The sequence below is a fragment of the Chiloscyllium plagiosum genome, unplaced genomic scaffold, assembly GCF_037043375.1.
Source record: "Chiloscyllium plagiosum isolate Xiang-an unplaced genomic scaffold, Cpla_swu_hap1 HiC_scaffold_15, whole genome shotgun sequence".
NCBI lineage: Eukaryota > Metazoa > Chordata > Chondrichthyes > Orectolobiformes > Hemiscylliidae > Chiloscyllium > Chiloscyllium plagiosum.
In genome coordinates this window covers 39,800,638-39,818,037 of record NW_028270153.1, presented here as the reverse complement: position 1 = coordinate 39,818,037, position 17,400 = coordinate 39,800,638, and the positions used below count along the sequence as shown (strand labels likewise).

The window sequence follows — 17,400 nt, the reverse complement described above, 5'->3', positions numbered from 1 at the left end:
CAAAATGTGCAGTTGTATTTTTAATGAAGTGTCAGCTGTGCCACCTATGTGCCCCAAGAAGCAGTGTTCATTCTGATTTTCTTTGTAGCTGTATGGGCCTCTGAGACCTGTGTGCAGAAGCGACTTCTGGAACCAGAAGTGATCGGTGTGCTGATGCCAATTGCCGTAAGCAGAACATTGAGGCAGTGCACAGCTTACAGGGAGTGTTGCTGAGAAGGTTGCGTTCCCACTATGTCTGAAGTGAAGGACAACTCCAGCCTGGCAGCACTTGACTTGTTGCATTGCTGGGCTCTATAAATGATGGCAGTGCCGGGTACCCTTGGAGATACCAGCAAAGACAAATACTTTCACATTTAGCAAGAAGGAAGATGAGGGGTGTTTTGGAGAATAGCATGAAACATCTTCCTGGGGCTCACAGAGAAATGAAAATTGCCAAAATTGATAGCTGATTATTGATAAATTTTAGCCCACAAGATGGTAGATAGAATAATAATAATATGGGGATATATGAGGTTACTCACTTTGGGAATAAGAATGGAAAAGCAGAATATTTATAAGATGTGTGAACATTGATGTTCAGAGAGACTTGGGTTTACTCATATTGGAACACAGAAAATTAGCATTCAGGTACAGCAAGCAATTTAGAAGGCAAATGGTATGTTGTGATTGGAGTATGAATAAGGAGGTGCTGCTAAAATTGTATGGGCTTTGCTAAGACCACACCTGAATTGTACAGTTTTGTCTCTAAATTTAAGGAAAAATACACATGCCTGAAGGTGACACAGCAAAAGTTCACTTGTCTGGTTTCTGGTTGGGCCTATAGTTTCCACAGTTTTGAAGAATGCATGATGATTTCATTAAAGCATATATGATTCTAAATAGCCTTGACAAAATAGATTATTTTCTCTCGAACATTGAAACAGACTTTCAGGATAAGGGGTTAAATAAACATTTAAGACCGAGGTGCCACGTTTCTTCACTCAGAGTGTTGGAATTTTACACTCCAAAGAATTGCTGCTATTCTATTGTTGAGTATGTTTCAGGCTGATGTTGACAGAATTTTGATCAAATATGTGATTAATGGACCTGGGAAGTGGGTGCAAAAGTGGCATTGAGGTGGATGATCATTCCTGATTATACTGAATTGCATATGCTGAAGTGCAGAACAGGTTTGAGGGGTGATAATTTTTATCCCTGCTTCCATGTCTTATGGTCTCATACTGGTAACATACATGTCAAGAAGCTTGATAAAATAAGTACTTAGATCAGAAGGGGAGTGGGGTATGTGGTAAGGATGAGGTAAATTTACAATGATGGAACTTGTTCTGTGTGTAGAAAGAGCAATTTAAGTTTTGAGAATTAAATGATTTTAAGATGTTTAAGGTACAGCAATCTAATCGAGACAAATATAACATTGTGAAGAAAAATAAGTGATATTACAGTGGTGAAATATAATGCAAAGGTTAGGGTTGAAACCTTTAATTAAATAAGGGGATCAAACATTAAACATAATTCTGTAGATAGCTAAAGTTCACCAAGAATAAGTTGTGCCATCTATTGTGGGAGTAGCAATAGGATTCTCTAGAACGGACCTTTGATTTTTCTATCATAAACGGTTAAGGAAATTACACCAGTGAGCAAAGACACCAGACCTAATATATATAACAATTATGGGATGGTAAAGTACGTTGGTGTCAGAAAGAAGATTTGACATATGTTTAAGATTGGACTGAAAATAAAGGTTCTAAATTACAAAATTATTGCAGTGCAGGAGGCCATTCAGCTCTTCACAACTGCACTGACTGTCTAAGCATTTCAATTTAGTAGCAATCTCCTATCTTCTCCCCATAATGAGATTAAAAGCATTTAAAGCCTAGATTGTGTGTCAATGAGGAGAGACGTGGAGTGGATTAATTCACTAAAGGACACTTCTATCACAAGGAGACATTAAATAAACCATCAATTTTTGCACTGGAGAGTAGGTACCTCAGAGATACCTATTCTAGGGGGTGCAGATAAATTGAATCCTAATAAATTGTTAACAATAACTATAAAGCGTAAATCAGGGACATTGACTCATGAAGATAGAAAACAAATTAATAGCCTTATTTAGTAGTTGGTCCTGGAAGATGTGGAAGTGAATAATTCTAGAAAACATAGCAGCAATAAGGTAAATAATTTATTTTTACTTTTAGGACCGCTTGGATTTAAATTCACGAGGAATCTCACTTTATATTGCACTCATTTGGAATGTTTTGTTTTGAGCTTTGATAGAATTTAAATAAAAAATAGCACCAGCATCTTTAGACCCAAATTGCTATTGAACTGCAGTGGTGCAATTTAATTTCTTGAATTGGTTACATATTTTATGTCATTTTGACAGAGAAAGAAAAAATGTAAAAGTCTATCGGTGAGGCACATCAGGGTTGATATCAGCTCTGCTTAATGTTAGGTGACAAAAAATGGAGTTTTATATTTACCTGAAGAATTCCAATGACCTTTTTGGCCATGAATGGACCAAGTTGTGCAGCTTGGGACAAAGTAACTCCACTGTAGTCTGCAAGGATTACTATTCCATTCACCTGATTTTCTTCTGCTCGAACAAGTTTCTCTAATGTTATATAAATGGCACGAATGTTTTCTGTAATGGGATAATCACCGATTTTCCATTTTCCTACAATATAAAGAAACATTCAGTAGCTGTGTGCTTAAGGGTTTTTAAACTTACACCTAAAAATACAATAACCTTTTTGTTGGCCAATAATATAACTTGAGAAACCTCAAACCATGAATATTTGTCTATTAAAACTTCATGGCAAGGTAGTATTGAAAAATATCTAAAAATTTACGATAACTAAATCTCTAATTTTCAATTCACTTCAACAGGAAATGTACATATTTCGAGGACTGTACTGGGTCACCTTATATTTGAATTCAGATGATATTTTTGTCAGGTTAACCCTTTGCTGTTAACTCTTATGACAAAAAAGGCCCAAAAGCAAATAATTAGTTCTTGAATATTTCACAGAATTCCTTAAAGATCTAGAAGGGATGTACATGAGTACGTGGGTATAAAATATGCGCTATGTTCTCCAAATGTTATCTTATTGCAGCCAGTTCTCAAGAATCACTGTCTTCAGGACCTTCCTCAATTCAAAAGGAGTACACGTTCCTTGTTTTTAAACAATTGAATAATTACATAAACTAAAACAGAAAAAATCCTCACTATTGTATGGGGATTACTGGTGGTCCTCAATTTGATCGTAGGTAAAGACCAAATATTTTGGTAACCTTTTTCAGTCAGGTATCAAGGACTTCACACAATGGTGAATGCAAAGAGAAACACAGAAATGGAATGTGAGCTTAAAAAATAACTAAAAAGATAATTTTTGGAAGAGAGAGGAAAAATAAACCTTCATAAAGCAGATCATAAGTTCAGAAAACAAATAAAGTATAGAATGTCATACAGTTCTATATATTTAATAAAAAATATTTAGCTTCATTGCTCCTCTGGGAAAATCTTTTAAAAATGGTTTTTGGATTTCTAAAATGTTTAAAACTGTGCATTCTCAATTGCGTACAATTGTCAGTAATGTCTCTGATAACAGATGTAACATTTGTCCGTGTAAATTACTGCCTTGAAAACCGAGTTAAATAACAAATAAGAGTACACATGCAGCCTTCCCAAAATAAAGATGGCTGAGTGGTGAGGAGACAATGTAGAATGGTATCAGCTAATTGTCAGCAATAGTACGATACAACTTAAATTTTAGTACTCGAAAAAGTAATAAAGGATTGACGAGGGCAGAGCAGTGGACATGATCTATATGGACTTCAGTAAGGCATTTGACAAGGTTCCCCATGGGAAACTGGTAAGCAAGGTTACATCTCATGGAATATAGGGGGAACTAGCCATTTGGATACAGAACTGGCTCAAAGGTAGAAGACAGAGGGTGGTGGTGGAGGGTTGTTTTTCAGACTGGAGGCCTGTGACCAGTGGAGTGCCACAAGGATTGGTGATGGGTCCACCAATTTTCATCATTTATATAAATGATTTGGATATGAACATAGGAGGTATAGTTAGTAAGTTTGCAGATGACACCAAAATTGGAATTGTAGTGGACACCGAAGGTTACCTCAGATTACAACAGAACCTTGATCAGATGGGCCAATGGGTTGAGGAGTGGCAGATGGAGTTTAATTCAGATAAATATAAGGTGCTGCATTTTGGGAAAGCAAATCTTTGCAGGACTTATACATTTAATGGTAAGGTCCTAGGGAGTGTTGCTGAACAAAGAGACCTTGGAGTGCAGGTTCTCAGCTCCTTGAAAGTGGAGTCGCAGGTTGATAGGATAGTGAAGGCGGCATTTGGTATGCTTTCTTTTATTGGTCAGAGTATTGAGTACAGGAGTTGGGAGGTCATGTTGCGGCTGTACAAGACATCGATTAGGTCACTGTTGGAATATTGTGTGCAATTCTGGTCTCCTTCCTCTCAGAAGGATGTTGTGAAACTTGAAAGGGTTCAGAAAAGATTTACAAGGATGTTACCAGTGTTGGAGGATTTGAGCTATAGGGAGAGGTTGAATAGGCTGGGGCTGTTTTCCCTGGAGAATCAAAGGCTGAGAGGATGACCTCACAGAGGTTTACAAAATCATGAGGGGCATGGATAGGATAAATAGGCAAAGTCTTTTCCCTGGGGTGGGGGAGTCCAGAACTAGAGGGCATAGGTTAGTGGTGAGAGGGAAAAGATATAAAAGGGACCAAAGGGGCAATCTTTTCATACAGAGGGTGGTGCGTGTATGGAATAAGCTGCCAGAGGGAGTGGTGAAGGATGGTACAATTGCAACATTTAAAAGGCATTTAGATGGGGATATGAATAGGAAGGGTTTAGAGGGATATGGGTCAAGTGCTGGTAAATGGGACTACCTTAGGTTGTGATATCTGGTCAGCATGGACAAGTTGGACCAAAGGGTCTGTTTCCGTGCTGTACATCTCTATGTCTCTATAACCAATGATTGCTACCCAAAGCATACTGCCGATCTGTAATTAACAATCCTATGATTTTAATTATGTAAATATTTCATCAGCATGTAAGTGTCACTGAGCACTATTTTGGTCCAGCAGGAAGATTTTTTTTATAGGACTAGAATCATACTAACTTATTCAATCTATTGGAGGCAGTGACATAGTGGTAATGTCAGTGGATTTGTAATCCAAAACCACAGCCAATATTCTAGGACAAGGGTTTGAACCTCATCATGGCAGACTGCGAAATTTGAATTCAATAAAATCAGGAATACAGAGCTGGCTTACAGAGGTGACCACATAGCTGTCGACTGTCGTAAAAATCCATCTGGTTAGGGAAAAAATCCAGTGTAGTATTATTACATGTTGTAGGTCTGTAGTCACAATTTGGGTAACTCTTAACGACCTCTGAACAAATAAGACAGACAATAAATGCTGGTCTAGTTAATGATGTCCTTATCCCAAACGAATTAAAAAGGAAACTCCAATAGCTTTGTACATATCCTACCATTGCACACAGTCTGGATTTTTTGATTAAATTTAAGCCTGGATAATGAGATAGCTTTCAATTTTATATTAACACCTTATGTTATGTTTTTCAAAAAGAATTTTGTTCAATTCTGTTTATTTACCTGGTCGAATTACCAAGATACACCGACCAAATGGATCCGGATAAGGTAGAACAGTAAGAAATCCAGAATCTAGAACATGTTTTATTGCAGACGGCCTCAAATTTGTAAACACCTCTGGCCAAGTCCTTTGGCTTGCATGGTAATTCACTAAAAGCTTCAGTGCCCGGTCATAATCAAACTTGCGAGCTCTGAGAAAACGCAATAAGAAGGGGTCATCCAAACGTGTTTTTAAGTTTGGTTGTTCTTTTAAAATCATGTCTCTGAGGGCCTGCACATCACGCAGTCTCCATTCAGGTTTCTCCTGAAGCTCTTCTTGTGCCTTAGCAATCAGTTGTGGACTCAAAGTGCACACATATGGCTGTGCTTTCGGGGAGGCTTGTAACTGAAGCTCTAGTGGCATTGAAGGGGCATCGCCATCACAGGAAGCACTCTCTTCTGCCATCAGTGCTTTGTGAGATTCTGCTTCCATTAAAAAATGCTAAATGGAAAGAATGGATAATCAAAGTAGTTATTTGTTTACAATCTACAATGCGTCATTATCCATTGAAACAGCATAATGCATTAACTAACAAAAATAAAACCCCTCATCTACCAATATATTTTTTAAAATGATGACATTTTGTGTCATTACTTCCTTCATACCAAGATGTTCGAGAACTGACTTTACAGGAATGTTAGCAAGCCTGAATTCCTTTTGTTTTGTTAAATAATAGCAAAAGGACCTAATTGCATCCAAGGCATTCAACTTACCCTAATCTATGACAGGCACTCTTGCTCACAATAACATCCAATGCTATATATCTGGCTGGGAAGGGAGATTTAGTAGTTTGGGGAGGATGAGGTGGATGAGTCATTGAGGGAAAACACCAAATGCAACAGTGAGAATAGGAGAAATGAGCAGGAGGTGGCAGAGACACAGAGATGGTGACACTTAGTCTAGTGGAACACAGAAGGACTTTCTTGCGGCATTGCTGCATGTTCCTTTGGACTGGAGAACACACACTGATCCAAGAGGCAACGTTGGAACAGGCTGCAAAGTTCTAGTGCTCCTTGGGAAGGGGGATAACCCTCCTCTCCACCAGGACTCCCAGGTCCCTGTTGGTAAAACATGGAGCCAACATGCCTCTCACAGATATGACTTTTCCAAAAGTACAGTCACTTACCGTCCTGACTTGCAGTGTTTAAAGTGGTGCATAGCTGGGGTTGTGGCAACCAAAGTGAAAATGCCAAAGGTTCTGACACTGGCAAGCACTTCCACGTCTGCTAAAGCAAGATTGTACAAGAGTGGCCTGGTGCAATGGTACTGGTTTTCAATGGCAGACTCATAATTCGAGTAAGTCAGAGTTGGTCAGTGTGAGGGAAACTTCATCTCATATAGTCATAAAGTCATAGAGATGTACAGCACAGAAACAGACCCTTCGGTCCAAATCGTCCATGCCAACCCTATCTTGTCCCACCTGCCAGCACCCAGCCCATATCCCTTTTAACCCTTCCTATTCATATACCAATCCATATGCATTTTAAATGTTGCAATTGTACTAGCCTCCACCACTTCCTCTGGCAGCTCATTCCACACATGCACCACCCTCTGCGTGAAAAGGCTGCCCCATAGGTCCCATTTATACCTTTCCCCTCTCACCCTAAACCTATGCCTTCTAGATCTGGAGTCACCCACCCCAGGGAAAAGACCTTGTACCTTGTCTATTTACCCTATCTGTGCCCCTCATGATTTTATAAACCTCTATGAGGTCACCCCTCAGCCTCTTTTGCTCTAGGGAAAATTGCCCCAGCCTATTCAACATCTCCAGAAAGCTCAAATCCTCCAACCCTGGCAACATCCTTGTAAGTATTTTCTTACCCTTTCAAGTTTCACAACATCTTTCCGATAGGAAGGAGATCAGAATTGCACACAATATTCCAAAAGTGGCCGAACCAATGCCCTGTACAGCCGCAACATGACCTCCCAACTCTGGTGCTCAACACTGACCAATAAAGGAAAGCATACCAAATGCCTTCTTCACTATCCTATCTACCTGCGACTCCAATTTCAAGGAGCTATGAACCTGCACTCCAAGGTCTCTTGGTACAGCCAACACTCCATAGGTGTATAAGTCCTGTGAATATTTGCTTTCCCAAAATGCAGCACCTTGCATTTATCTGAATTAAACTCCATCTGCCACTCCTCAGCCAATTGGCCCACCTGATCAAGATCCCATTGTAATCCAAAGTAACCTTCTTTGCTGTCCACTACACCTCCAATTTAGGTGTCATCAGCAAACTTAGTAACTATACCCCTTATGCTCACATCAAAATCATTTATATAAATGATGAAAAAGTAGTGGACCCAGCACCAATCTTTGTGGCACTCCACTGGTCACAGGCCTCCAGTCTGGAAAACAACCCTTCACCACTACCCTCTGTCTTCTACCTTTGAGCCAGTTCTGAATCCAGATGGCTAGTTCTCCCTGTATTCCATGAGATCTAATCTTGCTAATCAGTCTCCCATGGGGAACCTTGTTGAATGCCTTACTGAAGTCGACACAGATCATGTCCACCATTCTGCCCTCATCAATCCTCTTTATTACTTCTTCAAAAAACTCAATCAAGTTTGTGAGACATGATTTCCACACATAAAGCCATGTTGACTATCTCTAATCAGGCCTTGTCTTTCCAAATACATGTACATCCTGCCCCTCAGAATTCCCTCCAACAACTTGCCCACCACCGACATCAGGCTCACCATCTATAGTTCTCTGGCTTGTCCTTAACACCTTTCTTAAACAGTGGCATAGCGTTAGCCAACCTCCAGTCTTCCGGCACCTCACGTGTGGCTATCGATGATACAAATATCTCAGCACGATGCCTAGCAATCACTTCCCTAGCTGCTCACAGAGTTCTAGGGTACACCTGATCAGGTCCACTTTTATGCATTTCAAGACATCCAGCACTACTTCCTCTGTAATATGGACATTTTTCAAAATGTCACCATCTATTTTCCTACATTCTATATCCTTTTCCACAGTAAACACCGAGGCAAAATACTTGATTAGTATCTCCCCCATCTCCCTTAGCTCCACACAAAGGCTGCCTTGCTGATCTTTGAGGGGCCCTATTCTCTCCCTAATTACCTTCTTGTCCTTAATGTATTTGTAAAAACCTTTTGGACTCTTCTTTATTTTACTTGCCAAAGCTATCTCATGTGCCCTTTTTGCCTTTCTGATTTCTCCCTTAAGTATACTCTTACTGCCTATATACTCTAAGGATTCATTCGATCGATCCCATCTGTACCCAATATATACTTCCTTCTTTTTCTCAACCAAACCCTCAATTTCTTTAGTCATCCAACATTTCCTATACCTACCAGACTTTCCTTTCACCCTAACTGGAATACACTGTCTCTAGACTCTCGTTATCCTATTTCTGAAGGCTTCCCATTTTCCAGCCATCCGTTTACCTGTGAATATCTGTCCCCAGTCAGCTTTTGAAAGTTCTTGCCTAATACAGTCAAAATTGGCCTTTCTCCAATTTAGAACTTCAACTTTTAGATCTGGTCTATCCTTTTCCATCACTATTTTAAAACTAATAGAATTATGGTCGCTGGCCCCAAAGTACCCCCCAACTGACACCTCAGTCACCTGCCCTGCCTTATTTCCCAAGAGTAGGTCATGTTTTTCACCTTCTCTAGTCGGTACATCCACATACTGAATCAGAAAAGTTTCTTGTACACACTTAACAAATTCCCTTCCATCTAAATCCTTAACACTATGGCAGTCCCAGTCTATGTTTGGAAAGTTAAAATCCCCTACCATAACCACCTTATTATTCTTACAGATAACTGAGATCTCCTTACAAGTTTGTTTCTCAATTTCCCTCTGACTATTGGGGGTCTATAATACAATCCCAATAAGGTGATCATCCCTTTCTTATTTCTCAGTTCCACCCAAATAACTTCCCTGGATGTATTTCCGGGAATATCTCCCTCAACACAGCTGTAATGCTATCTCTCATCAAAAATGCCACTCCCCCTCTTCTCTTGCCTCCCTTTCTATCTTTCCTGTAGCATTTGTATCCTGGAAGATTAAGCTGCCAGTCCTCTGAGTCATGTTTCTGTAATTGCTGATACTCAGCCCCATGATCCCACCCCTGCCCTAAGTTCATCTGCCTTCCCTATCAGGCCTATTGCAATGAAATAATTTATCAGTCCTAACTTGTTCCCTGCTTTGTCCTTGCCTGCCCTGACTGTTTGACTCACTTCTTTTCTCAACTGTACTAGTCTCAGATTAATCTCTTTACTCACTATCTCCCTATGCCCCACCCTCCCACTTTATGAGTTTAAATCCTTCCAAGCAGCTCTAGCAAATCTCCTTTTCAGAATATATGTGTCCCCTTCCAATTCAGGTGCAATGTGTACTTCTTGTACAGGTCACTTCTACCCCAGAAGATTCCAGTGATCTAGAAATGTGAATCCTTCTCCCATACACCCAGCTCTTCAGCCATGCATTCATCTCCTCTATCATCCTATTCCTAGCCTCACTAGCTCGTAGCACCGTGAGTAGAGCAGGTATTACTACTCTCGAGGACCTCCTTTTTAAATTCCTGCCTCACTCTCTATATTCTCCCTTCAGGATCGCATCCTTTTCTTTTCCTATGTCATTGGTTCCGGGTTCCAATGTGTACAATGACCTCCTGCTGGCCCCTCTCCCCCGTTGAGAACGTTCTGCAACCTCTCTAAGACATCCTCACCCCTGGCACCAGGTAAGCAGCACACCATTCTGATTTTTTAGCTGCTCGCCACAGAAAAGTCTGTCTATGCCTTGGACTAGAGAGTCCCCAAATACAATTGATCTCTTGTAACCCGACGTACCCTTCATTGCATTACAGCCAGTCTCAATACCAGAAACTTGGCTGTTCGTGCCACATTCCCCTGAGAATCCATCACCTCCTACATTTTCCAAAACAGCAAACTTGTTTGAAATGGGGATAGCCACAAAAGATTCCTGTATTACCTGCCTACCTCTCTTACCTTTCCTTCAGTTAACCCATCTATGTGATGTATCTGTGACTTTTTTCCCTTCCTACAACTGTGTTCCATCACACCCCCTTGCTCTTGTAAATTCCTCATTGCTTCTAACTGTGTCTCCAAACAATCCATTTGATCTGATAGGATTCACAACCAACTGCATTTATTGCAGATATAATCCTCAATAACAAAAACTCTCCCTAAACTCCCACATCTGACAAGAAGAGCACATCACTCTACTAAGGGCCATTTTTGCTTCTTCCAATCTGCAGACCCAGAAAACAGCACAGTCTTATTCCTCTACAAAACACTGCTCCAGGCTAACTTAATACTTATTGCTTATATTTTAAGTTTAATCAAGAGACATATCTCAATAAAACATATAATCAAGAAAGAACCCACTCTACTCACTACTGCAGACTTACTGTAAGGCCACACTTAAAACTACTTATCTGTTTCTGTGCTGTGACCTCTCCCAAAAAGGTTCCTCCAAGATCAGTTGTGAATTTGAGTAAACTTGAGACAGAGTGAATAACTGGGAGATTGGGTCAAAGTGAGAGTTTGGGGCAGAGATAGAACGAGGTGATTTAAGTAGGTTTGTGCCCAGAAATGAAGTCTCCAGAAGAAGAGTGAGTGGGTGAGGAAATAAGACAGAAATTGATTGGCTTAACTGTACTGAGAATAATGGCAACATGATGCCATGTTTGCAGGGAAAGCAGCTGATTGGAAATATTAACCATACCCAATCACCAATCTTTAAAGTAAAAGTTGGGTGTTTCTTTTGTGTTTAAGACTTTGTTTTCTCTACTTTCCCTTCAGGAATAACTTGCTGGGTTTTCAGAGTAAGCTCATACTTATTCTAAGGGGAATGAATAGTTTTGAGCGTTACACGTTAGAATCATCAAAAAAATGTCAGTCAACCGTAGCTGACAAAGGATGTTCAAGGATTGAATGAGACCAAAAAAGAAGGTCTGTAAGATTTCCAGAAATGCAGTAATTCTGAGTATTGGAAGCCTTGTGGAGTACAACAATGGAAGACCAAGGAACTGAAAAGGAAGGGGAGAATGCAATCTCGCAAAAAGAAACAGAAAAAGTAAATAAAAGGAAACAATTGGTTAACATGAATGTGGGCCCATTACAATCAAACTCAGAAAAAATTGTGATGGGAAACAGAGAGATACTGCAGAGAAGCCAGCTAAATAAATAATTAAACTGTGCTTGTTTTTGCTATGTAAGATACCAGAAATCACCCATAACTAGGCATCCAAGGTTCCAGGGAGAATGAACAGTTAAGCAACTTAGCATTGGGAAAAAGACAGTGCTACAAAAACTAATGGAGCTGAAAGTTGGTAAATCTTCAGGACCTGATGGTCTATATCTCAGGGCCTTGAAGGAGTTGGCTACAGAGATCATTGGATGCAACGGTGATTAACTTCCAAAATTCTATCAATTCTGGAATGGTTCCTGTAGATAGGAAGGTAGTAAGCGTCAAGAGTCAAAGTGTGGTGCTGGAAAAACATAGCAGGTCAGGCAGCATCCGAGGAGCAAGGAAGTCAACATTTTGGACACAAGCCCTTCATCAGGAATGTGTAAATGTCACCCCACTATTTAACAGAGTGGGAAAGAAAACCAGGAAGTACCTGGTTATCTTACATCAGTGGGAGGAACAATGACAGAATCTATTATATAATGAGATAGATGCCTGCCTGATTCAGCAAAGAAAGCATACATTTGCAAATGGGAAATTGTGTTTGACAACCTTGTTGAAGTTTTACAGTTCCTCACAGGAGGTAGGTTTGTAAAATCAAAGTTCCTTGGATAAGAAGTTACATACTGTTTACGGATTAATGATTGCCTAACAGACAGAAAACAGCAGGAAATAAATGGGTGATTCTCATTATGACTGCAATAAGGTACAACATATTTCAATGGTTTTTGAGGTGGAGGCAAAATGTAATATTTCGAAATTAGAAGCAGAAAGGAGAAAAGCTGAATGGAAAGGTATTATGTTAGGAAGGTGTAAAACAGCTTCAGGATTTAGAAAGGCTTAATGAGTAGGTTAGAACATGGCAAATGGAATATAATGTAGTAAAATATCGGGTTATCCACTTTGGCAGAAAAACAGATGTGCAGATGTTTTATAAGTGGTAAGAGATAAGTTAAGGCTCACATGCCGGTGTAGCAAGCTATTAGGAAGGCTAATGGAATGTTGGCCTTTAATGTAAGAGGATTTGAGTACAGGGGTAATGAGGTCTTGCTTCAATTGTAGACTGCATCTGAGTACTACGTGGAGTTTTGATCTCCTTATCTCAAGAAATACATTATGTCATTGAGAGAGTGCAACAAAGGTCCACTTGACTTATTGCTGGGATGGTGGGACTATCTTATGAAAAGATATTGGCTAACTGGGTATTCACTAGAATTTTAAAGAATTTGGTTTTTTTTGTCATTTATATAAATGCTTTGGATGAGAATATAGGAGGCATGGTTATTCAGTTTGTGGATGACACCCAAATTGGCTGTGCAGGACATTGGTAAGGCCACTGTTGGAATATTGTGTGCAATTCTGGTCTCCTTCTTCTTATCGGAAAGATGTTGTGAAACCTGAAATTGGTGGTGTAGTGGACAACAAAAACGGTTATCTAAGATTAGAAAGAGATCTTGATCAATTGATTCAATGGGCTGAGCAGTGGTTGGAGTTTGGATAAATGCAAGTTATTGCATTTTGGTAAAACAAACAAGTTCAGGACATTTACAGTTAATAGTAGGCCCTGAGTAATATTTTTGAACAGAGACAACCAAGGGTTCAGGTACATTTTTTTAAAAATTTGTGTCACAAGTAGACAAAATAATTAAGGTAGCATTTAGCACATTTGTCTTCATTGCTCAGACCTTTCAGTACAGGGGTTGGAACATTATATTGAGGTTTACAAGATGTTGGTGAGGCCTCTTCTGTGTGAAGTTCTAATTGCCCTGCTATAGGAAGGATCTTACTAAATTGGAGAGGGTTCAAAAAAGATTCACCAGGATGTTACTGAGAATGGAGGGTTTGAGATATATAAACAGGCTGGATATGCTAGGTTTTTTTTCCACTGAGTGACCTTATAGAGGTTTATAAAATCATGAGAGGCATTGATAAGGTGAATAGCATGGGTCTTTTTTCGAGGGTGGGGGAGTTCAAAACTAAAGGTCATAAGCTTTAAAAAGGAAATGAGGGGCAACATTTTTTTTAAAACGGAGAGAGTAGTTCATGAATGGAAGAGGAAGTTGTGGATGCAGATACAGTTACAACATTTAAAGGATATTTGAATAAGTACATGAATAGGACTGGTTTAGAGAGATATGGGTCAAACGCAGGCAAGCGAGTTTAGATTAGTTTTGAAACATGGTCAACGTGGACAAGCTGGACCGAACGGTCTGTTTCCATGCTCTATGACTAGAATAAGAGGTGATCTAATTGGCATTTACAAAATAATTGAAGGGAATGACTGGGTGGATGCCAATAAGACGTTTGCCCTGATTGGGGAGTCTAGAATGGGGGACATTATTCAAAAATAAGAGGGATGTCATTTAGTACTGAGAGAATTTTTTTTACTAACCTTTGGAATTGTCTACCACAGGAAGCTCAGTCTTTGATTAGCTTTAAGGAAGAGATTGATAGATTTCTAATTACCAATGACATTAAGGGTTATGGGAATGGGAGTGAGGAAAATGCATTAAAGTATTCATGATTATACTGAATGGCAGAGCAGGCTTGACAGGCTGAATGGCCTTTGTTCTCTGTTCCTATGATAATTGTGACAAGATATATCGAAGGCAGCATTAGATTCGGTTATGATAGTGAAGTATGATCCTTCATCATTGTGGGTTCAGTTGTCAAGATGCCACCTGAAAAATGTGTCACTCATGTAATCCCAGATGTGCTTATATCCAATAATGGACCAGATTGTCAAAGATATTTGAGAAATTTGTAACCATTTTAGGATTTCAACAGATCACTAGTTATACAGTCATAGAGATTTATAGCATGGAAACAGACCCTTCGGTCCAGCCCTCCCATGCCGACCAGATATCCCAACCCAATCTAGTCCCACATGCCAGCACTTGGCCCATATTCCTCCAAACCCTTCCTATTCATATACCCATCCAAATGCCTCTTAAATGTTACAATTGTACTAGCTTCCAGCACTTCCTCCGGCAGCTCATTCCATACACATCCCACCCTCTGTGCGAAAAAGTTGCCCCTTAGGTTTCTTTTATATCTTTCCCCTCTCACCCTAAACCTATGCCCTCTAGTTCTGGACTCCCTGACCCCAGGGAAAAGACTTTGTCTATTTATCCTATCCATGCCCCTCATAATTTTGTAAACCTCTATAAGGTCACCCCTCAGCCTCCGATACTCCAGGGAAAACAGCCCCAGCCTGTTCAGCCTCTCCCTATAGCTCAAATCCTCCAACCCTGGCAACATCCTTGTAAATCTTTTCTGAACTCTTTCAGGTTTCACAACATCTTTCTGATAAGAAGAAGGAGACCAGAATTGCACACAATATTCCAACAGTGGCCTAACCAATGTCCTGCACAGCCGCAACATGACCTCCCAACTCCTGTACTCAATACTCTGACCAATAAAGGAAAGCATACCAAATACCTTCTTCACTATCCTATCTACCTGCGAGTCCAAACAGTCAAAAGAACACAGACTTCACAGTTCTACTGAAGCACTGCTCCAGTGCATTACAATGTGGCTTCTCATCAGAACCACTGATTGAGAGAAGACTTTAATCTCAGCTCCCTATCTTTCCAAGGTTGTTAACCCCACAAATCAGGCCCATGGATAGACAACAATGTTTGTCAGAAAGAATGGAAACTTCATCAGCAACGAGCAGCGAACTACAACACAGAGTTTAAAATCAAAATCTTGCCAATTCTGGAACAAGGTTAAACAATGATTCACTCAGTTCAATACATATTCAATCAGGAAACTCAGTCAAACTGCTGGATTGACTTAGTTTATTAAGTCAGAGACTTGGGAAGTGATGGAGTGACAGTAAGTGTACTTAATGTATTTGAATCAAATGTATAAAGAATTTAATAACCAAAAAACAAAGTTTGTGGGGAATGTTGTTTCAAGCAGTTGGTATCTGAAAGGATTAACAGGCATCACATGATTTGTTCCACCCATTGGGGTCTAAAAGTGATGTCCTGTAAGGAGCTAGCCAGGTTTAAATGCGTAGCCTTGTTGTCTTTATCCAGAATGCTTCATTAATAGTAATGTATACTTTTAAATTGAGCCCAGTGTCTCACAGGAGACTGTCATGTACTTTAAATGTCATGTAACTAGTTGTTATGGATTATTGAAAATTTCCTTACAGTTTACCAAGACAAGAAGCTGAGCTTGGAGGTCACGCAATCTGGGGGTCAGGCAGTAGAGGAAGGTGGGAGAAAGAGATTGCGGTAATAGCACAGTTGTGAGGAAGATGTTGAATTTGCGCTCAACCAGTGTTCAGGACTGCCTTAGGTTGATGAGATCGAGGCTAGAGGCATGTAATTGCTGACAGGGACCAATAACAATTACCCTGGCTTACTGACATTATGTTGGAAAAATTTGTTAACTCATCTATACTTAACACAGTTTACCTTTCAAGATTTATAAGCCTGAAAAGATAGTGACTTTACATTGACTAAAGATTTAGTTTTCTCTTTCACAGTTAATAGGCTTTGCTGGCTCGGCCTACATTTATTGTCCATTCCAAACTGCTGCTGAACAACTGGTAGTGAGTCACTTTCTTGACTTGCTGCAGTACATGCTGTTGAGAAGGGAGCTCTAGGATTTTGACAACAGTGAAGAAACAGCAATATGGCTCCAAGTCAGAATGGGGTGGGGTTTGCCAGTTAATTTGCAAATTCTGGTGTTCTTCTGTTCCCACTGCCTTTGCCCTTCTAGGTGGTAGAAGTCATGGGTTTAGAATGTGCTGTGAAAGAAGACTTGACAAGCTGCCATAAAGCATCTTGTATATGGGGCACACTGATACCACTGAGTGCCACGAGTGGAAGTGAATGATTTTTAAGGTGGCAGATGGGGTGCCAATCAAGCAGGCTGCTTTGTTCTGAATTTTGTGGAGCTTCTCAACTCTCTTTGTTGGAGAGTTACACCCATCCAGGTGACTGGGGACAATTCCATCATCCATGAAATGGTGTGGCTAAACTACACCTTCAGAATACATTGCTGGCACCTTACGCAGCACAATTCTATGATCAAGTACTCTCTGTTTAGGTGATAAATAGTCCACATTATCACCTCTTATGTTCTGGTCTGTTTTAAACAAATACTCCAGCCTTTCAGAGTTGTCATGACAGTTCAGTCTATTTCTGTTGAATTAAAAAGGATTCAAATCCAAACCCATTCTTTCAGACACAAAGCACATCAAAGCCAAGGACTTTATAATTATTAGACTTTATATGTTTATGCTTATTTCATTTCATTTGGGCTAACCCAGCAAATTTTAGGTTAATATTTACACCTGCTCTTCTTCAGAACAGTGTCCCAGGATTATTCCCATCCACCTGAGAGGGCAGACAAGAACTCAGCTTTAACGTCACATCTGAAAGACAGCAGCTCTGAAAGTACACTCCCTCTGTAGTGCCCTGGACTGTCAGCCTTGATATCTGTGGGACTTGAGCAAGAATTGATTGAAATTATTTCCTAGTGAGAAAATTACACAG

The 17,400-nt window shown here is 40.0% G+C and overlaps 1 protein-coding gene across 3 annotated transcripts in view; it reads right to left on the bottom strand.

Annotated features, from left to right (window-relative positions):
* ttpal (tocopherol (alpha) transfer protein-like) overlaps nucleotides 1-17,400 on the bottom strand; it is a 33,776-nt gene that overhangs the window by 14,132 nt on the left and 2,244 nt on the right. For 2 of the 3 annotated variants that reach the window (XM_043710305.2, XM_043710306.2), the window contains exons 2-3: nucleotides 5,658-6,135; nucleotides 2,481-2,674 (exon numbers count right to left, since the gene is read on the bottom strand). In XM_043710305.2, the coding sequence (XP_043566240.1) occupies nucleotides 2,481-2,674; nucleotides 5,658-6,126 (663 nt within the window). In that variant the 5' untranslated portion in view covers nucleotides 6,127-6,135. Of the gene's footprint in view, nucleotides 1-2,480; nucleotides 2,675-5,657; nucleotides 6,136-17,198; nucleotides 17,352-17,400 lie in introns of all 3 variants that reach the window. The other variant, XM_043710304.2, reaches the window with a different exon arrangement.